The following is a 23,488-nucleotide window of genomic DNA, read 5'->3' as shown; positions in this document are numbered from 1 at the left end:
AGCACCGTATTAAAATCTCACTCTGTTCATGCAAACTGCTGCAGGTAATTTGCTATGGGCACCTGCACTGAGAATGTGCCACCAGAGGTGGGTACCTGAGGGTGGTTGAATCTGTAATTGCTATGGGCACCTGCACTGAGACTGTGCCACCAGAGGTGGGTACCTGAGGGCATTTCAATCAGTAATTGCTATGGGCACCTGCACTGAGAATGTGCCATTAGAGGTGGGTACCTGAGGGCAGTTCAATCTGTGATTGCTATAGGCACCTGCACTGAGAATGTGCCATCAGAAGTGGGTACCTGAGGGCAGTTCAATCTGTGATTGCTATAGGCACCTGCACTGAGAATGTGCCATCAGAAGTGGGTACCTGAGGGTGTCTGAATCTGTAATTGCTATGGGCACCTGCACTGAGACTGTGCCATCAGAAATGGGTACCAGAGGTCGGTTGAGCCAGCGAGAGAGGGAAGCCGGCAGCACTGCTGGGGGACATGGGGGGCCCAGGCACACAGGGAATAATCTAATGTGGGCAGCACAGGAAGGGGGATTGGTGCAGGGGGACGACAATTACAGAATGATGCACTGTGTCTGTGTCTCTCCCTCCAGCGGTAGGGAGAGGGGGAGACACAGACACCGTGCATTGCTCTGTCTCTGTAATTGTCCTTGCATCCCTTGAAAATTTTCAGCATACCTGGTCGACAGAAGCTGGTCATTGGATAGGTATTTATACAACCCCTGTGTACAGATCCCTATCCAGTGACCAGCTTCTGTTGACCAGGCATGCTGAAAAACCAGTGTCAGATTAGCGCTGACAGCGCGTTTGAATGTCAGCTGATTTCTCCAAACAATCATCTCCCCGGTCAGCTGGCGGCACCCCACTGCACTGCTCTGCACCCTGAGCCCACCCTTTTTTTAAGCCTATTAGAGTCCCCCCTTCCTTGGAGTCAATAAATCTGGTGCGCTGCATGCAGATTTGGAGCCGGACACATGGATGGGGGGGCACCACTGCATATACTTGTAGCATTTCAATGTTTGTATGACACTATCTCCGTGGTATATTTCAATAATGGCATCAGGATCTTGAAGAAAGTCATTCAAAAGCACTTAAGCCCACATTGTTGCTAGGATGCAGTCAGCACATGACTCCTAGCGACCAATGGTGCGCATGTGCTATAATCTTGTATGTATGTAATCGTTGCAGAAATGTTTACATGCATGCAGAGCACATACATTTTACCCAGGATCTTGCACCCAACTTCTGGCAGCAAGATCTGGCATTGATAGGCATGTTTTGTTACATTTACACTGTCTCTATAGGCTGTAATACTTACGGCTTTCCCTGATGTGAACATCGACTCTCGTGTCTCCTGGGAACTCGTGTCCATTTATGGCAATGTGAAGATCATACATGCCACTATCGTTGCGATGAACCGGATCGATCACAAGGGAACAATCTCCTTGGCGCACATCTGACAAGTGCATCCTTGCTCTTCTGTTATTATCTTTTACCGTCAGGGGTGCAGTGTCTTCAATCTGGTAGATGAGATGAAATTCATCCTGGTCTGGTGGCTTCACACTCCATTGCAGTTTGATATAATTATCTGCAAGGGGTTCATCCAATTGGAAATAACAGGGGATCAGCAGCCGATGTCCTGGTTTAACATTCAGTTCTTGGTGGTACGTCTGAATGCTTTTGATTTCTACACCTGGGGAAAGAAGAAAACAACGATTAATTTCACCAGCTTACATTCTAAACTTCAATCGTAAAGCACAAGTTCACATTTCTAACATTTTCTGCCCAGTATAGGACAGGGACTGGAGAATCGCATGGTGCACCACAAGGAGGCATTTTCTCAATCTCCCAGTGATCGCTCACTACAACCGTTAGGCCTCAATTACATGACCCCAACACAACTGTAAACAATGTAATGATCAAGCAAGGAACAAAAGTTCCCACATTTTGATCAATAAATAGATCCATTTTTGAATGCGTAAAAATGGCCCTGTTGCTTTTTTCAATGGTGTACATGTATACGCATGTCCTCAGATGCAGGTTTCTGGGTTTTGTGTTATGGATCTGAAGGCAATACATTTTTATTCACCTGTGAGAATTTGAAAGAGTTGCAGCTGCATTCACATCCATAAAAAAAGGGAAAAAAAACTGTACAGTGGTGTGAATTGGGCCTAATAATAACATAACTGGCAGGTAAATAAAGTGAGAGGCAGCAGCAGGGGGCTGATCTGTGTGAAACGTGCCCACACAGCCCAGAACTGGCATCTCAGCCAAGGATCAGACTATGACTAAAGCTGGCCATACACTAGTAGCAGTCTGGTCAATATATCCAATAATGCCATAAGATACTTGATGAACGTTATTTGACAGCACTTTAAAATTGTGTTTGCTTATAACATTTGATTTGTGGAACTAATCGAACAACAAACATTTTTATTGTTAAAATTTCAGACACTTGGAAAAAAAAGTTCCACCCGCTCCTTTTGATTTTTTGGAGCACTACATTAGAAAATAATAATAGAGGTTTTGATCCCATTAACCGTATTACAATCGCACTCTGTTAATGCAAACTGCTGCAGGTAGCAATATTAAGTTAACGACACCCGAAAAATGGTTTGTAAACGCACCGCTTCAGTAGCCAGTAAATATTACATTCAATTTGATGGCTATGGGCACCTGCACTGAGAATATATCAGCAGTGGGTACCTGAGGGTGGTTGGATCTATGGGAACATTGCCATGTTAATGTAAAAATAATGAACTCAAAACTAAAAATGTATTATTTTGTGGCTGACTGATTCTAAAGCCTCATACACACAATCGGACTTCCATCGGGCTCTTCCATGGATTTTGGTCCAAAGGGGCACTGGCCTTGAACTTGGTATGCATACACAAGGCAGAACTTTTTCAGCCAACATTTGTCAAATCATGTGGTTTTTCAGCTCTTTACCGCCACCCTTTGGGCAACTTCTGCTTTTGTCTGATCTTTAGCATTGGTTCTGATCATGCTTGTTTGTACTTTGGATTTTAGTCTGATGGTCTTGTGTACACAATCGGATGATGCTCCATTGGACATTTGTTGTCGGAAAGTTTGAGCGCATGCACAACAAACATTTGTCCGATGGAGCAACACGCCATACACGCATCCCCTAATACACTCCATACACACATCTTCTACTTCACTCCATAGACGCATCCCTACTACTCTCCATACACGCATCCCCTGCTACACTCCATACACACATCTTCTACTTCACTCCATAGACACATCCCCTACTACACTCCATACACGCATCCCTACTACACATCCTCTACTACACTCCATACACAAAGCATTTCCACAAGGAGAAGGATCTTTATCTACCCATGTGACTGCAATGTTCTCATTTCATGAATAGGTGTCACTATGCAGTCCTAGAGAATAAAGACTCCTTGTCCTGCAGTGTTAGCTGTGTGATTTCTACAGTAAGGTGTAACACTGATCAGTACACTTACCTGTCACAAGGTGCAGAAAAAGAAAGAAGATGCAAAGTCTGAAAAGCATTCTTCTTCCTCGTCACTAAATGACACTAAATGACACTAAATGTCAATAAATGTCACTAAATGTCTTCACTGACTAAATAACCCGAAAACTCCTTCAAAATTTCTTCAAATTATCTCAGTCCACAAAAAACAATCAATCTCTCTGAGGAGCAGATCAATTGCTGTCTTACTCTGACAAAGGTCAAAGACCAACTGACAGGGCTGTGGCCGTTTTTCTACCTATATGCTTCAACTGCCATTCTATTTATAGACCGTGATGTCATAGTGACAGCCTGCACCAATCAGCTGCTAGGAGAGCTCTATGGTTGCTATAGTAACCTGCAAAAGCACTTTTTTTTATGGTCACATTAAAGTGTACCTGTCATCTGCTGTAGGAAAACCTGAGAAGACCTGCACATTATTAATGTTTGTACCCGTAATTCACACGGCTTCTTCACACCATCATTATGCATTCTGGATGCATTTTTGCATACATATTTGCAACATGTTTTTGACACATTTTTAATATGTTTCTTCCTCTTTTTTTATTTAAAAAAAAGGTTATTTTCATCAGGACAGTGTCAATTCTGGTGCGTTTATCCATGTTTTTGACACGTTCCTATGTATTTTTTCCCTTTTTACTTTTATTTTAAAAAAAGGTTATTTTTATCAGGACAATGTAAACTCTGGTGTGTTTACAAATGTTTTTGACACGCTCCTATGCATTTTTCCTTCTTTTTTATTTTGACACCTAAAAAATCTTTATTTCACCAGGACAATGTGCATTCTGGTGCGTTTCCAACCATTTTCATGCATTCCAATGATGTATTTTTGCCACATTTTCAATGTGTTCCTATGTGTTTTCTTCCCCTTTCTTATTCTGACACTTAAAAAATCTTTATTTTCATCAGGATGATGTGCATTCTGGTGTGTTTACATGCATTTTGGTGCATTCCAGGCTAAAACAAAATGCAGCAGGTTGTTCTTTTGTTGAAAGAATTGGAACTTGATGCATTTTTGTTGTGTTTTAATGTGTTCCTATGTGTTTTTTTCCTTCTTTTTTTATACTGACATTTGAAAAATCTTTTTTTTTTTTTTCATTAGGACAATTTGCATTCTGGTGCATTTACACATATTTTTGATGCTTTCCAATGCTTTTTTTCCCTTGAAAAATCTTTATTTTCATTAGCACAATGTGCAACTGGTGCGTTTACACACATTTTTTATGCTTTTTTATGCGTTTTCAATGTGTTCCTGTGTGTTTTTTTTCCCTCCTTTTTTTTTTATTCTGACTTTTAATCTTCATTTCCATTAGGATAATGTGCAATCTGGTACTTTTACATGTTTTTAATGCATTTTCAATGCGTTCCAATGTTATTCCCTCTTTTTTGGATTCTGATACTTGAGAACTTTCTTTTTTCATTAGGACAATGTGCATTCTGGTGCATTTACACACATTTTGATGCCAGACAAAACAATACAGCAATTTGTTTTGTTAAAAGCATTGGAACTGACCACACTGGTGTGAACTAGGGCCACTAGAATACATGGCAAACACCATGCATGCGTTCTGGAGTCACGGATCGGATCATTTTTCAGATCAGAAAATAATTGAATTTGCAAAACCCTGTGAAAATTCCACCGCCACATAGTCCCCACTGTAATATCCACAAACTCCCCCACTGTAATATTGGCTGAGCATAGCTGGGTACAGCAGGGTATTGCAGAGTATGGTAGAGTATTGGCAAAGTATGGCAGAGTATTGGCAGGGTATGGCAAAGTATTGGCAGAGTATTGGCAGGGTATTGCAGAGTAGGCTGTCAAAGAGCAGTGCTGTGGGCACTACAGATGCAGCCCACAGTGCTGCATCCATCCGATCTCTCTCCTCCACTGTACAGCTCAGTACAGAGAGGGGATAGCGGAACCGGCGTCATGACATGACGCTGGTTTGTTTACAAGTGATCGCTCCATCATTTGATGGAGTGATCACATTGTAAATGGCCTGGGTGAAGAAAGATGGCCGCCGATTCGGAGCTAGGCCAAAGCCGCGGCCTTTCCTAAGGCCGTGACGAGGGAGTGCTCTGCGGATCACGGAGTGTGCCGATCCGTTGCACCCCTAGATCTGGATGAGGTTTAAAAATGCATCTGGTATAAAGCATCTTACGTTTTATACTCATTATAAAAATGGGTGACTCATGGGTGAACACATTGGTAAATAGTCCTCTTAGAGAGTTTTCAGCTGGATTATCAGAGCTGTGCAGTACATCCCTTGGAATGCAGGCTTTTCTATTGGTCAGGGAAGCAGAGACGGAGCTACAAAGTTATTAAAGGGGTTGTAACCCTTGTGTTTTTTTTACCTTAATGCATCCTATGCACTAAGGTGAAATAACTTCTGACACTGACCGCCCCCCAGCCCCTCCGTTTTACTCACCTGAGCCCGTTTGTTCCCTCGGCAGAGACGCACGCTTCCTCTCTGCCTGTTTTCTTGGCTCTTGATTGGATAGATTGATAGCAGCGCAGCCATTGGCTCCTGCTGCTGTTAATCAAATCTAATGAGGGGCGGAGTCTGGCATTCTGTGTCTATGCACGCAAATGCTGGACCTGGGAGCGTGCCCGCAAGGTAACCACCGGGGAGAGCCCTTCTCTAAGGGTATTTACCGATGCAAGGAGGAGCCGCAGTAGCCGCCGCGGGATCCCAGAACATGATGATCAGGGCCACTCTGTGCAAAAATAACTGCCCAGTGGAGGTAAGTATGATATGTTTATTTAATCACTTCAATACTGGGCACTTTCGCCCCCTTCCTTCCCAGACCATTTTTCAGCTTTCAGCGCTCTTGCACTTTCAATGACAATTGTGCGGTCATGCTACACTCTACCCAAATTACATTCTTATCATTTTGTTCGCACAAATAGAGCTTTATTTTGGTGGTATTTATTCACGACTCCATTTTTTTTCTGTAATTTATACAAAAGAAGCCCCAACCAAGTATTGAGTGCATACTATACTGTACGTGGGCATACTTTTCAGTAAATCACTTCTGTGGTAAAAATCCTTTTTGTATTGGTCTTATGTAATATTCTAATTTTCTGACATACAGAATTTTGGGTTTTCACTAGTAAGCCATAATCATCAAAATTATTTAAAAATCCTTGAAATAAGTCACTCCGTGTGCAACGTATCTATATAAAATATGAGTTTCACTTTTTGAATTGAATTACTGAAATACATTTGATGATATTCTAATTTTATGAGATGCACCTGTATACAGAGCTCCCATCTGCAGAGTAAAATGAGCATGAGTTATAGGGCTGAACATTGGGCCTAATGAGGGTTGGAGGGTGTTGGGAAATTTTATTAGCTGGGAATGGACAACATACATATACCGTGTTTCCCCGAAAATAAGACCTAGGGTTATTTTTCAGGAGGGCTTCAATATAAGCCCTACCCCAAAAATTAGCCCTAGCTTAAAATGCTTGTAAAATCCTATAATCTACTCTATTACAGTACTATATAATGTACAATGTGTGTGTTTCTGTAATATAATTGTGAGGAAGAGAGCTCCGGCGGGTCACAGAAGCGCAGAGCGGTCGCTATAACGAGAGTATTTGGCACAATTATATTACAGAAACACACAAATTGTACATCATATTCTTTTGTAATATTGTAAATTATAGGATTTTACAAGCATTTAAACTCAGTTCACACTGGGGATTCCTGACAGGCAGGGAAAGAGAGGGGGAGAGAAGACAGCACATTACATGGGAAGACCTAACCTGAAAATAAGCCCTACTGTGTCTTTTGGTGCCAAAATTAATATAAGACCTGGGCTTATTTTAAGGAAATAACGGTATACAGAATTTTATTTCCTCCAATTGCTGAACAGCAGATGTTCTGTTGTTTTATTTATCCCATTTGCCTGACATGAGCTTTAATGCATTATTGAAAGTAAATGTAAATTTATATATTAAAAGGGACAATTCACAGGATGATATTTGTAGTTACCCCTTATTAGTTTTTATAATCCTTAAGGTTCCATTCTCACCTGCATTTCGTGCTAATGTGCGTTTTCCTGCAGCTGCCGTGTTTGGGGTGCCATTGAGAATTAATGGTACTGCAAGAAAGAGGCGTGTTTTTTCTGCGTTCACGAAACACGGTGTGAATGGGGCCTTAAAGGGGAGGGCCAATTGAAATTTTTTTTTTTTAAGTCAGCAGCCACAAACAGTGTAGCTGCTGACTTTTAATAAGCAGACTTACCTGTCCAGGGCACCCGTGATGTTGGCCGCCCAAGGCCGACCCGTCCCTCGGGTTCCGGTGCCGCCATTCTATCTAAAGAAAACAGGCAGTGGAGCCTTGTGGCTTCACTGGCCGTTTCCTACTGCGCATGCGCGATTCGCACAGCGCTTTGTGAATGGGGCGCACTGTGTTCTGCGACCTCTGTAACTCTAACCTGGTAACAGTAAAAAAAATGTAAAGCATCGCCTATGGAGATTTTTAGGTACTGTCGTTTGTCACCATTCCGCGCGTGCGCGCAATTATAAAGCGTGACATGTTTGGCATCTATTTACTCGGCGTAACTTTATATTTCATTTTTTACAAAAAAATTGGGCTAACTTTACTGTTTCCTTTTTTTTTTTATTCATGAAAGTGTCCATTTTCCCAAAAAACAGAAAATTCCTATCAAAATACTTACCGTAATTTTCCTTTCCTGATGGACTCCATGGCAGCAACGTGTGGGTTAAGTCCCGCCTCCACTACCCTATAGGACACCACTCCCATAAATCTTTGCTCCCTGCCCATGGCCGTGTTCGGTAACTAGCCTACTCCAGCCATTTTGGGAGGGAACTCCTGCTGCCATGGAGTCCATCAGGAAAGGAAAATTACGGTAAGTATTTTGATAGGAATTTTCCGTTTTCCTGACAGACTCCATGGCAGCAACGTGTGGGAAATAACTCGCCAAACACACTCGGGTGGGCAAAAATGCTGAACAAAAATGTATGTAACACTGTCAACCGACAGCACCTTTAAACCAAAATCAATGGAAGATAAACTGGTAGGTTCGACACAATAGTGAGCCATAAATGTATGAATGGATGACCAAGAGGCAGCCTTGCAGATAAACTCAGGAGCCACATGACGTGAAGCTGCCCAAGAAGTAGAGAGACTTCTCGTGGAATGTGCCGTAACCGCCTCAGGAGGAGCCAAGCCCTTCTCTTTAAAAGCCCACTGGATCGCCTGAACCACCCACGTGGCGATGGATCTGACCAAAGCCCAAAGGCCTTTGTTTTTACAGTGAAAAAGAACAAAAAGATAATCCGATTGCCGGAAAGAAGCTGTTGCCTCCAAGTATCGTTTCAGAATAATTCCCATGTCGAGAGGATGAAGATCCTGACTCCCAGCCGAATTAAAGGTAGGAAGAGTAATATCCTGAATTTCGTGGAAGACTGAGGTAACCTTTGGATTCGACCCTAGTATTGGCACTAGGACCACTCTGTCAGGAAAAAATGTGAGGAAAGGATCCTTTGATCCTAAAGACTGAAACTCAGAGACTCTCTTTGCTGAAGATATGGCTACCAAAAAAGATGTCATTAGGGACAATTCTTTGATTGAAAGTGTTCTGTCCAGTTGTGAGAAGAAGACGAGAACCAGCGGTAAATCCACTTGGGGAATCTAGGTTTCCTCTGTGGTCTAAGTCTAATTGCTCCTTTAAAGAATTGCTGAACCAAGGGATGTTTAGCCCAGGATACTCCAGAGACTTGTACACGAAGAGCGCTGACAGATAGGGGAATGTCTAGTCTGGACTGTAAGAGACCCAAAACATCCTGAACCGTCAGATTACCATTAGAGCAAGACTTGGAAGACAAGTGACTTGTGAATCTAGACCAAATCCTCTCATACACCTGGTTGGTACTTTTCCTCCTTGCACTCATGAGAGTAGGAAAGGCCTCCTTGGGACAACCCAGAGCCTCTAATCTTCCCCTCTCAAAAACCAGACCCTCAGACATAGATGGGCCGGACAGGGATGGAGCTTCGAGCCCTGGGATAGAAGATCGGGTCTGAGAGGTAAGGGAATCGGATCTCTGACGCTGAGGAGCATTAGAAGCGGAAACCATGGCCTGTTGGGCCAAAAAGGTATTACAGCTATCACCTCTACTGCTTCTGATTTGAGTCTCCGCAGGAACTGTAGAATAATAGGAATCGGAGGAAAGGCGTAAGCTTTGTTGAACCGCCATCGATCCGTCAGTGCATCCACTCCGTAAGCCTGAGGATCCCGAAACCTGGAATAATACCTTGCCAGTTTCTTGTTGCAAGGAGAGGCAAATAGGTCAACCTCTGGGGAGAAACACAACGTTAGAATCCGCCTGAAAACTTCCTCCTGAAGAGACCATTCGTTGTTGTCCAGATTGACTCAAGACAGGAAGTCCGCTTGGACGTTCTGCGTTCCTGGAACATAAGTTGCTGTAATGCTGACCAGGTTCTTCTGAGCCCAAGACATGATTGGCTCTACCCCCTGAAGAAGGGACATACTCCGAGTACCTCCTTGTCACCTTATATATGCCACTGCTGTTGTGTTGTCTAGTCTGAGAAGAACCGAAGTTCCTGAGATCAGATGACGAAAGGCTAGGAGCGCCCGGAAGGCTGTCTTTAATTCTAGGATATTCGACACCATCCCCCTGGAAGGGAAGTCCCAGGTGCCTTGTGCTACTTCCGTCAAACAGTGGGCGCCCCAGCCCCTGTTGCTGGCCTCCAAAGTTATTGATATCCATGAGATGGGGAGAATGGAATGACAACTGAATAGATTCTCCTTCTGAAGCCACCAGGGCAGAGAGATTCTCATTGAAGATGTGATCCGGATAAGTTGAGTCTTGTCGCCTAACCATTGGTGAAGAAACCCTTTTTGGAATGGTCTCATCTTCCATTGGGCCCACTTCACCATTGGAATGGTGGCCACCATAGTGCCAATAATTCTCAGGCACTGAAGAGATGGGAGGCTGAGAGGGCCGGACGAATTCTGTCCCGAATTACCGCTACTTTCTCTTCGGGTAATGAGATGGTGCCCTTCACTGTGTTGAAGAGTGCGCCTAGGAATATAAGAGACTGAGAAGGAATTAACTGACTCTTTTCTAGATTCAGGATCCAACCGAATTCTTGAAGAGTGGAAATAACCTGATCCTTGTGCAATAACAGACGGTCTCTGTCCTGGACTAGCAGCAGAAGATCGTCCAAATAGTGGTGAAGACGAATCCCCTTGGATCTCAATAGAGCCACTACGGCCAACAACACCTTTGAAAGACTCGAGGGGATGTTGAAAGCCCGAACGGAAGACATACGAACTGAAGATGTGGTTTTCCTACTGAAAATCGCAGAAACTGCTGAAAATCTTCTGCCACAGGGACATGAAAGTAAGCGTCCTTTAGGTTTATTGAAAACATCCAGACGCCTGACTGTTGTATTGTTGACAAGGTTTCCATCTTGAACCTTTTCCTTTTTGATAAAATGATTCAGATGTGTAAGGTCTATGACTGGCCTCCAAGAACCGTTTTTCTTTTGGACCATAAAAAGAGGAGAATAAATTCCTCTCCCTCGTTGATCATCTGGCACGGGAATGGCAGCGCCTTGAGCCAGTAAAGATTTCACGTAGGCCAACAGGATCTGCCTTTTTTCTTTTGAGGTCGGAAGGGAGGTGGGAACATACTTTAGTCTTGGGGACCTGCTGAAGGTCCAAGAATGACCTGAAGAGACCGTTCTGACGGTTCAGAAGTCCTGGACTGGGGCTGCCCAGACATGCCGAAAAAGTAGAAGATGAGCCCCCACCTGGCCTATCTGAGCGGGCCCAATCTCAAAAAGATTTGGTTGGTTCCCTCTCTCCTGTCGCACTGCTCTTGGCGGATTTCTTGAAAGGAGGACTGCCTTGACTTCCATGACCTGGAATTTTTTCGACCCGGTCTATAGCTACGGGCCTCCCTGGCCTGCTCTTGATATTGCTTTTTAGGAAAAAATCTCCTCTGGCTTTCTAAACGTCTATCCTGAGGGAGAAACCCCGACTTCCCACCAGAGGCCCGGGTTATGGCATTATCCAACTTATTCCCAAAAAGGGAAGAACCCTCGAAAGGGATATGGCACCACACCTGTTTAGATGCTGGATCAGCCAGCCAGGGACGGAGCCCAAGAGCCCGTTTGGCGGTTACAGCTGAAAGCATAACCCGAGACACTAAGCGGATGATGTCAATCGAAGCCTCCCCCAGAAAAGCCGATACAAGCCGTAACTCCTGGATAGGAGAGTTTTTGCGACTTCATCCGAAATGTTTCTGAGGGTATCATCCACCCTGTCCGTCCAGACTTCCATGGCCTTGGACATTGCCGCTAAAGCCAATGCTGGCTTGCATGCCAAACCAGCAGTGAGGTAGACTCTCTTTAAATCGGAATCAATCCGCCTATCTAAGGCATCCTTAAATAAAACTGTATCTTCCAATGGAAGGGTTACATGTTTTACTAGTCTCATCACCGCTGCATCCACGAGAGGAGCTGAAACCAGATACTTGACCTCATCCTCCTTAAAGGGATATAACCTTAGGACTTTTGAGAGCATACTATTCTTTTTCTCAACTTTTAGTCCATTCATCCGTGATGACCTCACCAAGTTCAGACAGGAATGGAAAGTTAAGACGCTCCCTTTTAAGTTGCATAAAATACTTCCTTTGTTTGGAAGGATTAGCCAAGTTCACAGCCTCTCTGATAGCCTCTCTGATAGCCTTCACCAAGGGGGAGAGTAAGGCAAAGTCAAACCCCACACAGGTACTATCTTCCTCAGAAGCTCTTGAGCATGCGACTCCCTGACTGGAGACTGAGGTGACTCTGACTGAGGCACAGGAGCCTGACTGGCACCGATCCCCTTGAGGGATTCTTCACCACATTTTCCACAAGGGACCTTAGCTGCTGGTCCGTACCCCCTCTCTCACTAGAGGCTTTGGAAAAGCAGAGGTCACACAGGGATTTCCCAGTAGGAACTTGCGATCTGCATTCCCAGCAAGTATTAATAACTGAACGGCTGGATGAGCCTTGGAGGAGCGAGAACGATCCTCGCTACGGCGCCCGGATCTTGAGGGTGAGCCGTGATGTTTAGACTTAGAATATGAATGCCGGTGGTAAGACTTAGAAGAATCGCTTCCTCTATGCGTTGAGCTGCGTTGCTGTTCTGAACTAGATGGGCTAAGACAGAGATAGAAGAGACACACAGATAAGGAAAGATAACAGACTGACTAATACCGGACCCCCCCCCTACTCCCCCCCCCAGACAGTACCTATTATGAGAGGGCTGGCCAAATACAGGCGGAGGTGAGTCCATATCTCTAGGGGCTTCCATAAATGCTGTAAAGACATATAAGTAAGGCTGAGAGCACCATACACACACACGCCCACCCCCCTCTTCCCAGAAGGCCACCTACCTCCACAGAAGAAATCCTGGACAAGGGGAAGTCATATAATGGCCTACAAGCAATCCCAAAGCTTGCAGGCTATTTCCTATATTTGAATAGGGCGCCTTAGTGACACCATCATCGTATCCTGTGCGCCGCTACTGCGCATGCGCGAATAGTGTCATTTTGCCGCTATCGCGCATGCGCGAACCAAGCCTCGTTCCTGTGCCGCGCATGCGCAGAACGAACGTATCTAACGAAAAACCAGGAAGTGAGCGGCGGCTGGAACGCAGGCTAATCCAGCCGCCATGCCTATACCCTTATACATGAAAACACAAAAAACGAATGGAAATGAAGGAAAAGCAAGGAACAAACATAAACTGCTGCCATGAAAAAGAGGAACAATCTTACCGCTCCCACACGATCGTCTCCAGGCCGAAGGTAAGAACAAAACATACCGGACTTCTCAGGGCAAAATAGGTCACCTGCTATTTAGCTGGGCTATCCGACCAAATGCGCAGCCTGCCTGCCAGTGGCTAGGTTCCTGGCTTCCTCCAGCGCTTATATCCAATGCCCACTCCATACCCCGCTAGTAGCTAGGGCTTAACGGAGTCATGCGACAATTCCATCCAGTCGCAATTCGGCCAAACCAACAATGGAACCGTGTGGGAGCAATCTTCAGGTAGAAAGACCATAACGTCTGGTCCTACGGAGGAGGACAAAAAAAGAACACGGCCATGGGCAGGGAGCAAAGATTTATGGGAGTGGTGTCCTATAGGGTAGTGGAGGCGGGACTTAACCCACACGTTGCTGCCATGGAGTCTGTCAGGAAAGTTGCATTTAAAACACCGCTGCACAAATACCGTGTGACATAAAATATTGCAACAGTCGCCATTTTATTCTCTAGATTCTCTGCTAAAAAATATATATGATGTTTGGGGGCTTGAAGTAATTTTCTAGCAAAAAATACAGATTTTAACTTGTAAACACCAAATGTCAGAAATAGGCTTAGTCATGAAAGGGTTTTTAATATGGTGAAGGTGGTTTTCTAGCATTTACTGTGCCTAGAGAAGGACATGGGCACTGCAGAGGGGGGTGTAGTGAGAACACTGATACCGTGGATTGGGAATATCTATCTGACTGGAGACATTTCTAGGATTGGAGATCTCTTGAATCCACCAGTAGCTAAAGGTTGCAGAAAGGCAAAATCTTAGGAAGGGGTAATAACTCCTAGAAGCTGGGCCCTCCAGTTCTGTGTGATTAGTATCCACTCTTCCTGTAGGGGGCAGTATAACCCATGGTAAAAGTGCTGTGTTCAATGGACATTTTTTTTCTTTCTTTCCAGCAACTTTTAATAACCTACACAAATAAGTAATTGTATACATCAGTGTTATTGTTAAAAGCAGGGGTCTCCAAACTTTCTAAATAATGGACCAGTTTACTGTCTTTAAGGGGGCCGGAATGTGGCCAGTGAGAGTAGGAAATGCCCTGGGATCAGTGGGAGTAAACAATGCCCCATCATTGGTATTCGTAGGAAGAATATTTCCCTATTGTTGGTATCGGGGGAAGGAATAATGCCCCATCATCATTGGTGTAAGTGGGAAGAATAGTTCCCTGTCATTAGTGTCAGTGGGAGGAATAGTGCTCTTGTGCTGGTATCAGTCACAGGAATTATGCCTTGTTTCTGGTGTTACTGGAATGAATAGTGTCCCAAGGGCTGGATAAAGCCAAGCAAAGGGCCACATCTGACCACCACTGGTTTAGAGTCAATGACTTTGGCCACAGTAGGCAAAGTAGCAGAAACGTGTGTTTTAGGGGTTCCTAGGAACACTCATGCCTATAAAAATACATACTAGTCCATGGAGTCTGGCAAGACAAGTCCCACTTACTGTGCTCTGCTACCACACCAACATATTGAAATGAAGATAGGCACATGCAGCTGCCAGAGACCTGAATATGAGCAAAATCCAACGCATTGCCTCCTGATGTGTGTGATGTACACATCCCAGAAGGCAGCGGTGGCCTGATAAATGAACATGAAAAAAGTGCATTTAAAGTGGGAAAAAAGAAAGCTGTCTCCTTGCTAGCGCTTTGTGTCAGGTGGCCGTGCTCCAAGCATTGGCGCCTTGTCTGACAGCACTGCAAGTGTTTTAAGGCACCCAGGAAGACGTGGCAAATGCCCTATTGGGAACTGAATAATGTACAAATAAGGTGATCTCTTTTTTAAATGGCAAATCTAGTTTTACACCATAAATTACCCTTTGCAATAGATTAATAGAATCAAATTAAACCTATCATGTTGTTACCTTTCAAAAAATACAAGGGATGTCATTGCTGACCTTCTCCTAACAAGGCTACTTACCTGGCTATTGACCCAATTTCTTCTACACTTTGTCACTACTCCAGTACAAGCATGCAGATCAGGTCAATCTGTGTGCTGTGTGCTTGTTCTGACCAGTGGCTCAGAGTATTGAGCTTAGATAACATCCAGGCTTGCTATAAGCAATGTCAGCTTTCATAATTCTCACATTTCCATAAAGGAGGATAAAAAATAAAGTGGAATCCCAGGCTCTAATTAAGCCTAAAACTGCTCCCATCCACCTAAATCCTTTTCTAATTACGCTGTAGAAGGAAAATTCTTTTACTTACCTTTTCTCAAGGGGTTTTGGTCCAGCCACATGATCTCATTGGCCAGCTTTGGGGGACAGGAGAGAACTTTGACAACACCTGAAATGCCTGGATGGTGACATCAACCACTGACTTACTATGGGGCATCCAATGTCAGTTCTTTCTCCTCTCCCCTGAAGCTAGCTGCTGGGGGGGATCACATGCCCAGAGCACCTTGAGACTAGGTAAGTATAAGCATCTTCCTTTTAAAGCAGGGGCCTCCCTTTGTTTGCTTTTATACAGTCCTTTTCCACTATGAGGCACTATTCCTCCTGCTGATGCCACTGATGAGAAACTAGTCCTTCACTGACACCAATAATGAGGCACAATTCCTCCACTATCACCAAAGATGGGTTATTAGTCTTCTCACTGACATCATCAATGGGGCATTATTCTTTTGACTGATACCATTTTCTAATGTCTAAAAGGCAGTAAACTGGCCCTTGTTTAGAAAGTTTGGAGACCTCTCTTCTAAAGGGTAGACAGAAGATAGAAGGTGGGTGGTAGCCACTTTAGGCTTGCTTAGAGCCTGGAATTCCATTTTAAGTATCAATGCAGGTCTTGCATAAGAGTTAGGAGTTTGTAGGGTAGGAAGTCCACTGCCCTACAGGTGTAGATGAAGACTCTATACACAGGTCATTATAGGCAGTCCCTGGGTTACAAACAAGATAAGGTAGGTAAGGTAGGCTCTGTAGGTTTGTTCCTAAGTTGAATTTGTATGTAAGTTGGAACAGGTACATTTTTTAAGTGCAACTCCAGACAATTTTATTTTTTTTACGTTTTTTTGGATAGCATAGGAAAGGGTTAACACTAGGGGTGCAATGGACCAAAAAACTCACGGATCGGATCGTTCCTCGGATTGGATCATTTTTCGGATCAGCAAATAATAATTGAATTTGCAAAAACCTGTGAAAATTCCACCACCATATAGTCCCCACTGTAATATCCTCGTCATCTCCCCCACTGTAATATCCACAATCTCCCCCACTGTAATATTGGCTGAGTGTGGCTGGGTACGGCTGAGCATGGCTGAGTATTACAGAGTATTGACTGGGTATGGCAGAGTATTGGCTGGGTATTGCAGGGTATTGGCTGGGTATGGAGGGATGGCTCCCACAGAGCAGCGCTGTGGGCACTACAGATGCAGCCCACAGCGCTGCTGACACCGATCTCTCCCCTCCATTGTACAGATCAGTTTGTTTACAAGTGATCGATCCGTCATTTGATGGAGCGATCACAGTGTAAATGGCCTGGGTGTAGAAAGATGGCTGCTGCTTCTGAGCTAGACCGAAGCCGCGGCCTTTCCTAAGGCCAAGACTGCGGAGCGGATCGTGGGGTGACCCGTTCGGATCGGTGACGATCCGTTGCACCCCTAGTTAACACCCCTGTAACATTTGTTTTGCTGTCTGTGCCCCTGTTCAGAAAAATTTTCATCACTTTCTGTGCCTGCGACAATTTTGGGTTGTCATGGAAGCAGGGTTTGGTAATAATGCTTCAATGGAGACACCTTTTTCCCCATGACAACTTTTACAGGAGTGACTTTCCCTTCTGTAAGAGTTATTTCCTCTCACTTCCTGTTGTCAACCCTCTGTGTACAAGTACGAGTCATATGTAAGTCAGATGTTGTTTTGTAACGAGGGGACCGCCTGTATATGGTTTTGTTCTATTTGCACACTGATGCTTGCTGCAGGTAAATGGCAGCATTGATACATGCCCAGACAAATGTTATTGTGCCATTTGGGAACGGCAGATGACACAGTAAAAAAAAAAAAACTACAGTTCTGAGCTTTCAGGATCAGCAAGTGCAGAGAAGCACAAAATCTGATAAACAATAGTAACAACCTTCATGAATGGAGCTAAATTCTACTATGAGGGACATGGTCAGTGACATCCATTTTAGACACTTATTTGACCTGCATTAAGGCTTTATGTACACTGCTGCTGGTAAACTGATGCTTAGGAGGAGTTGGGCATTTTTTTTTCAGCTGCCGCTGAACTCTCCTCTATGTTATCTTATTAGTACATGTACACAGGGTCAGTTATGGAGTTATGGTCTTTTTTTTTTTTTTTTGCGGCTCGGCCTTACCCCCGCTAGCGGCCGAGAAAGGGTTAAAAACCACCGCAAAGCACCTCTGCAGAGGTGCTTTGCCGGCAGTATAGCCGTGCTGCCCCATTGATTTCAATAGGTAGGAGTGGTGTATACAAGGACTTTTTTTTTACCATCCTGCTAGCACACCGCTCCAGTGTGAAAGCCCCACATTGGAGAGACAGCAGTGGCTGTTTCAGGTTGGTTTGCAGGCGCTATTTTTAGTGCTGTAGCACCAGCAAAATGACCCAGTGTGAAAGGGGTCTTAGGAGCAGTTGGGCATTTTTTTCAGCTGCTCCTGAACTCTCCTCTATGTTAGCCTATCAGTACATGTACACAGGGTGGTTAATAGTAGTTTCTAGGCAGTTGAGATTAGAGGCTTTTTTTTGGAACCCAAAAAATGCATTCAGAAGCTGTGTTTTAGAGGCATTTCAAGCGCCAAAGGCGGCTTAACGTTTAGCAGCATTTCGTTTACAGACTTTTTTCATTTTAACCCAAAAAAATAAAAAGTATCTTTTTTCAAGCGCTTGTAGACGTAAACACAGCTAAACAGACGTTTTTAGACGCCGGTTTCTAGCTGTCAAGTTAAATCGTTCAGGAGAGGTTGAAACACGTCCCGTGTACATGAAGCCTTAGTGGCACTTTCTTTCCCACAGACTTGTATGGGAATGCAAGACCCAGTTAAAGTGAGCAAATAGCATGCCAACACCGGCCCTTTCAGGGACCCGAGTTTTTGGATTTAAGAATCAGAAATACATTTTCAAAGTTTAATTCACATAATAACATCCACACTACATTGTTTCATTTTCTCAAGCCATTATGTATATCAATTAGTTTCCTGTGTTCTGGTATATATTAGGTAGTAGGTGACAGGACTATATTAACACTGCAGGAGAGAGCAGGTCAGACAAAAATTCAGCTCTGCTAATGTCTTACAAGTCCAGAATGACTTCACCTCACCATAAAATAACTGATGGAGGTGTATTCTTCCAGGGCTTTTCAGTAAAAATGACAAACCCTGTCATCCTTGTAATAGCATAGTGTTACTAAAAACTTACCCTACCAGTAAAAGGCCAGGTTCTAGTGTGCTTGCAGATAACCATTGTTCTTTTCACTTATAACTGTTTATAGGTTTCCATACCTCCTCCTATGCTGTAGGCCTCAAAACAAATGTAGCATGGGCTCACTGCCCTGCCCTTTGCCAATCAAGGTAGTGTGGACATCTATTTGTGGCCAGGCTCCTGTGCTGCAGTACGCAGGCTGGACAATGAGTTGATAAGAGATAAATGGGAGAGCCAAGATGATTCTCCCATGAATTCCTACAGAACCTGATATTGTGCCACCATACTGCAGCACTAATGCCCAGCCAAAAAATGTACGCAAATGCTCCCCATCTCAGCCGAGGGCGGAAATAGGGAACTGGGTTTGGACTGTATTTAACGTCTGTGTGGAGGGCACAGTAAATACAAAGAGGACATGGAGGTGCCTACATAGGGTCTTTAGTAAAAAAAAAGTGTATTTTTAAGCCTTCTCCTGAAAGATACCCAAACTTCAGCTCCAGGTCAAAGCTCTGACATCTCTCTGAATCCCATATCATAGTCCATTCCCCTTGCTGAACTATAGAAGGGGGAACATGTTTTCCATTATGGAAGTCAGAGGAGATGGAGTGTTTGACCGGACTCCCACTTTGAGATAAGGTGGCGGCTTACATATTCAGTCAGCAGAAGACTAAAAGAACTAAAGACTATGTGCAAACATTTTGATTTTATTTGTTTTTTTTTAAAGATATGTTTACAGTAAACAGAAGTAATTATAAAAAATATCTTGCAATATCACCTGCTTGTGAAGTCAGGTACTGCAGCACAACCATACATATACTGCATATTAGATTTCTGTGAGCAGCACTGTATCTGAACAGACATCATCTCACCAAGCACTATAAACAGGCCTGATTATTGTTTACACAGAAGATGGAGATACAGAGCCAGCTATGCAGGTACATTATGCATTTAAACTGAAAAACCCCCTCTGAGTTGGCGATGATCAGCCAGATGTTCACCTCATCTGACAATGATTGATTTACATACTGATTAATCATTAGAAGAATCCATAAGAATCCAAATCCATTCTCATATCCTTTTGCATGCTCTACAACAAACCATTAGTCACGTAACCCATTTACATAATTATGGCACTGCGACAAATTGATCCACATCCATTCACATCTTCACCGTATTCTTATATAAAAAATATGTACACAAGCAGCAAGTCTTTGTTTTCAAGCTTGTAGTGTTGTTGCCGTGATTTCCACATTTTACAGAAAAACTTAAAGTGTATCTTAAAGTGATTGTAACGGCACAAGGATTTTTACCTTCATGTATTCTATGCGTGAAGGTAAAAAACCTGTGTGCAGCAGCCCCCCCCCCGTACTTGCCTGAGCCCCTTCTTGATCCAGCGATGTCCACAAGAGCCTTGGCTCTCTGGGGACTTGCACTCCTAATTGGCTTTTGGCAGCAGCGAGAGCCATTGGCCCCTGCTGCTGTCAGAGCAAGTGAGCCAATCAGGAGATGGAGAGGGAAGGGCTGACTATATTGCAGCTTACAAGTTTTTAGAAGTTTTTCAGGCTAAGTAAATTTTTTGCAAGTAATAAATATACCTTTTGACCTAGCCAGACATCCTGTGGCTTGCACCTTTTTTGTACATTGAACTGAAACCTCTAGCAATGTCATCAGCCTTCCCAGTTCTCTTTTGTGGACAACAAAACAACTTCCCTCTGTGTAATAGAGTTGAGGAGAGGAGGAGGTGATTGTAGTTCAAATAAGAAATGCAGCCTAGGTTGGCAATGCTGCTTTTCCGCAGAGTACTGTTAAAGCGGAAGTAAACCCTGATGGGTTTACTTCCCCTTTTTTTCCCTGCAAAGGTAAAGCATAATGGACTACTATGCATCGCATAGTAGCTCATTATGTGTCACTTACCTGACACAGGAGCCAGCGAAGTCGCCGCTGATCCCTGTAGTCCGCCGCATCCGTCTCGCAGCTCCGACCAATGACAGCGGCGAAGCCGCGATGACGTCACTCCCACGCATGCGCACGGGAGTCGCGTCTCGCAGCTCCGCCTCTGCCATTCGGCGAAGCCGCGATGACGTCACTCCCGCGCATGCGCACGGGAGTCGACAAATTAGGCAAATCCATTCTTGGATTTGCCGCATTTAGTGCGCCTGCGCGCCGCTGTCTACGGCGCATGCGCCGTAGACAGCGGTGCCCATTTTCGGGCAAATATCTCCTAAACCATATAGGTTTAGGAGATATTGCTTGGACCTACAGGTAAGCCTTAATCTAGGCTTACCTGTAGGTCAAAGTGGTTTGAAGGGGTTTACTTCCTCTTTAAGTGAGTGTTGTTACTCTAGGATAGTGATGGCGAACTTGGCACACCAGATGTACTGGAACTACATTTCCCATGATGCTCAACTACACTGCAGAATACCTGAGCATCATGAGAAATGTAGTTCCAAAACATCTGGGGTGCCAAGATTTGCCATCACTGCCCTAGGACAGGAAATGTGTTACTGACAGGATCACCAGACAACAATAAGTGGGGAAAAGCCCAATAAAAGGAAAACTAATGCAGCCACCACATCTAAGGATTGGTAAGCTGCAATATATTACTTTATGTTTTTAAGATTAGAAAAGCTTTAAAGTGGAACTAAACACATTGGTTTAATTTTTCACGGTCAGTTTCCTACTGCACCTGTGCTAATTGCACTGCGCTCTGTGAATGATCCAGCTGCGGGGGGAGGAGATGGGAGAGCGGGTATCTGTCAAAACCAAGTACATTCTCCCCCCAAGAAGGTGCCAAATGTGGCAGCGGTGGGGAGGAGGCAGACAAGCAAAGCTTCCCTTTTTGGGTGGAGCTTAGCTTTAAATCCATAAACATGCCAATGTTGTTTTCAGCAGTGCTTTCATTTACATACATCCTACTAGCGCATATGCTACATTTAAGGCATGCCTCCGGTGATGACTCTCACAGATGCCAGTGTCGGTTCTTAACTACATTTTCAAACCCTTAAATGGCTGGTGTCATAGCTGGTCATGTCTGCAGCACCACATAAACTGCTAATCTAAATAATAGTTAGGATTGTGCTGTTTTTGGCTGCTAAAAGACAGAAGGGTTTTGTCCTTTAGGAAATTGCAGTAATGAGCCATGCCCCTAAGACCTTTTTTGCAGTGTAAAGCATTTGGCCAGAACTCATACAGCCAACAGGAACACATGAATTTGAATTGAAGATAATAATGCCAGTTGAGTTTCTGTTGCTGTGAATTCCTGAGAGCTCCAAGGGCAGTATCCAGCTATTTCTTCATCGGAGTTCTGGTCATTTTTACAATGCTAAGGATGGCTGAAGGGAGAGGAGGAGGACATTGTCTAGGTATCATTTAACACTGGTGTGTGAAAAACAGCTAACATCTAATGAAAAGCACCATAGAATTATTTGAGGTGGTATAGTTCACACTAGTAAGGCAAAGCAGCATACAGTGCCAGCACAGGGCATGGTGCTTGTTGGCCTGTGATGTTGCTGAAAGGCATAATACACCTCTATAAAAAGGAGTCCAACACTTATACCACGGCCAGCCAAAGCCCATCATGTACAAAAGTTAAAATGTAAAAAACAAAATGTCCATCAGAACACTAAATCACAGACTATAGAAAGTCTCTTATTCCTGCACAGTAAGTAGTTAGTCACTAGTATTGGGTGTAAGGACGTCCCATGGACAAGGCAAAGTTCTCTCTGCTATCACAGGAGTAGAATGCTCCCACGGTAGGGAGGAGGTAATAGGCTGCGGGTCACTTGTTATCACTGTTGGTCATTTCGAGTTCTCAGTCTGTGCTGGAGGTAGATCAAGGTTGGTTCCTGGGATGACAAATTCTCCTTCACCATCAATGAGATGATCCCACTGATTGAAGTCCTTATGGAGTCCTGTTTAGCAAATAGAAAATCAATAGGAGGACATAAAATAATGTTTTTGCGTCATAAAAAATCAATGATCTTGGATATGGAGGGCTTTAATTAACCCATCTATACTGTGATTCTTTTAACGTTTCTGTGTCTCTACTGGAGGGATTCCGCACACTTCTTTTTATGTTCACAACAAGTACCGCACAGCAGTAAAAACCTGAATGAGGTCCTGAGGGTAGAAAATTGTTTTGGGAAGATTTTTCCTTAAATTTTTCTTTGTTGGCCCCTATTGGAGAGATTGCCCAGCTCATCCACCTTTCTTACAACAGGAACGCAGATGGCAGAAAATTGTAAGACTCTCTAACCCTTCCCTACTCTATCCAAAACAAAAAATTGTGTCTGCCTCCAGCCAGAATATTTAAAGGATAATCACCTTTCGTTACATGTTACAACCTTATTCAGGGGTCTTCAGAAAGTTTCCGCACATATAATGTATACATTACACGTATAGTATACATGTAATGTTTACTATATATACACACACGAGGGTCCTTGAAAAAGTCTCCACCCTTTTGAGATTATATATTATATATATATATATATATATATATATATATATATATATGTGTGGAGACTTTTTGAAGTACCCTTGTATATGGGCAGAAAATAGGCATCAAGAGAACGGGCCCCACACCACTGTGATAGCTGATTGACAGGGCTATGTGCATTGAAAACTACAAGGTCCAGAAACTACCACGGCACTGTGGAGTTTATTCATGCTTCCCGTACAGGACAGCAGATACAAATCTGGCAGATCTATATGGTACCAGTGATCTCCC

General features: G+C 43.9%; 1 protein-coding gene across 4 annotated transcripts in view; it reads right to left on the bottom strand.

The window, feature by feature from the left end:
- Positions 1-19,443: 19,443 nt before the first annotated feature.
- The window catches only part of PLA2G7 (phospholipase A2 group VII), a 102,415-nt gene continuing 98,370 nt past the window's right edge, over positions 19,444-23,488 (bottom strand). For all 4 annotated transcript variants that reach the window (XM_077488928.1, XM_077488929.1, XM_077488927.1 and 1 more), the window contains exon 11: positions 19,444-22,670. In XM_077488928.1, coding sequence (XP_077345054.1) covers positions 22,558-22,670 — 113 coding nt within the window. In that variant the 3' untranslated portion in view covers positions 19,444-22,557. The remainder of the gene's footprint in view (positions 22,671-23,488) is intronic.

This window comes from Lithobates pipiens, unplaced genomic scaffold, assembly GCF_037356315.1.
Source record: "Lithobates pipiens isolate NorthernLeopardFrog02 unplaced genomic scaffold, aLitPip1_a1.2 Scaffold_18, whole genome shotgun sequence".
Classification (NCBI taxonomy): domain Eukaryota; kingdom Metazoa; phylum Chordata; class Amphibia; order Anura; family Ranidae; genus Lithobates; species Lithobates pipiens.
The sequence above is the reverse complement of the archived record's forward strand: the minus strand, read 5'-3'. Positions and strand labels throughout refer to the sequence as shown.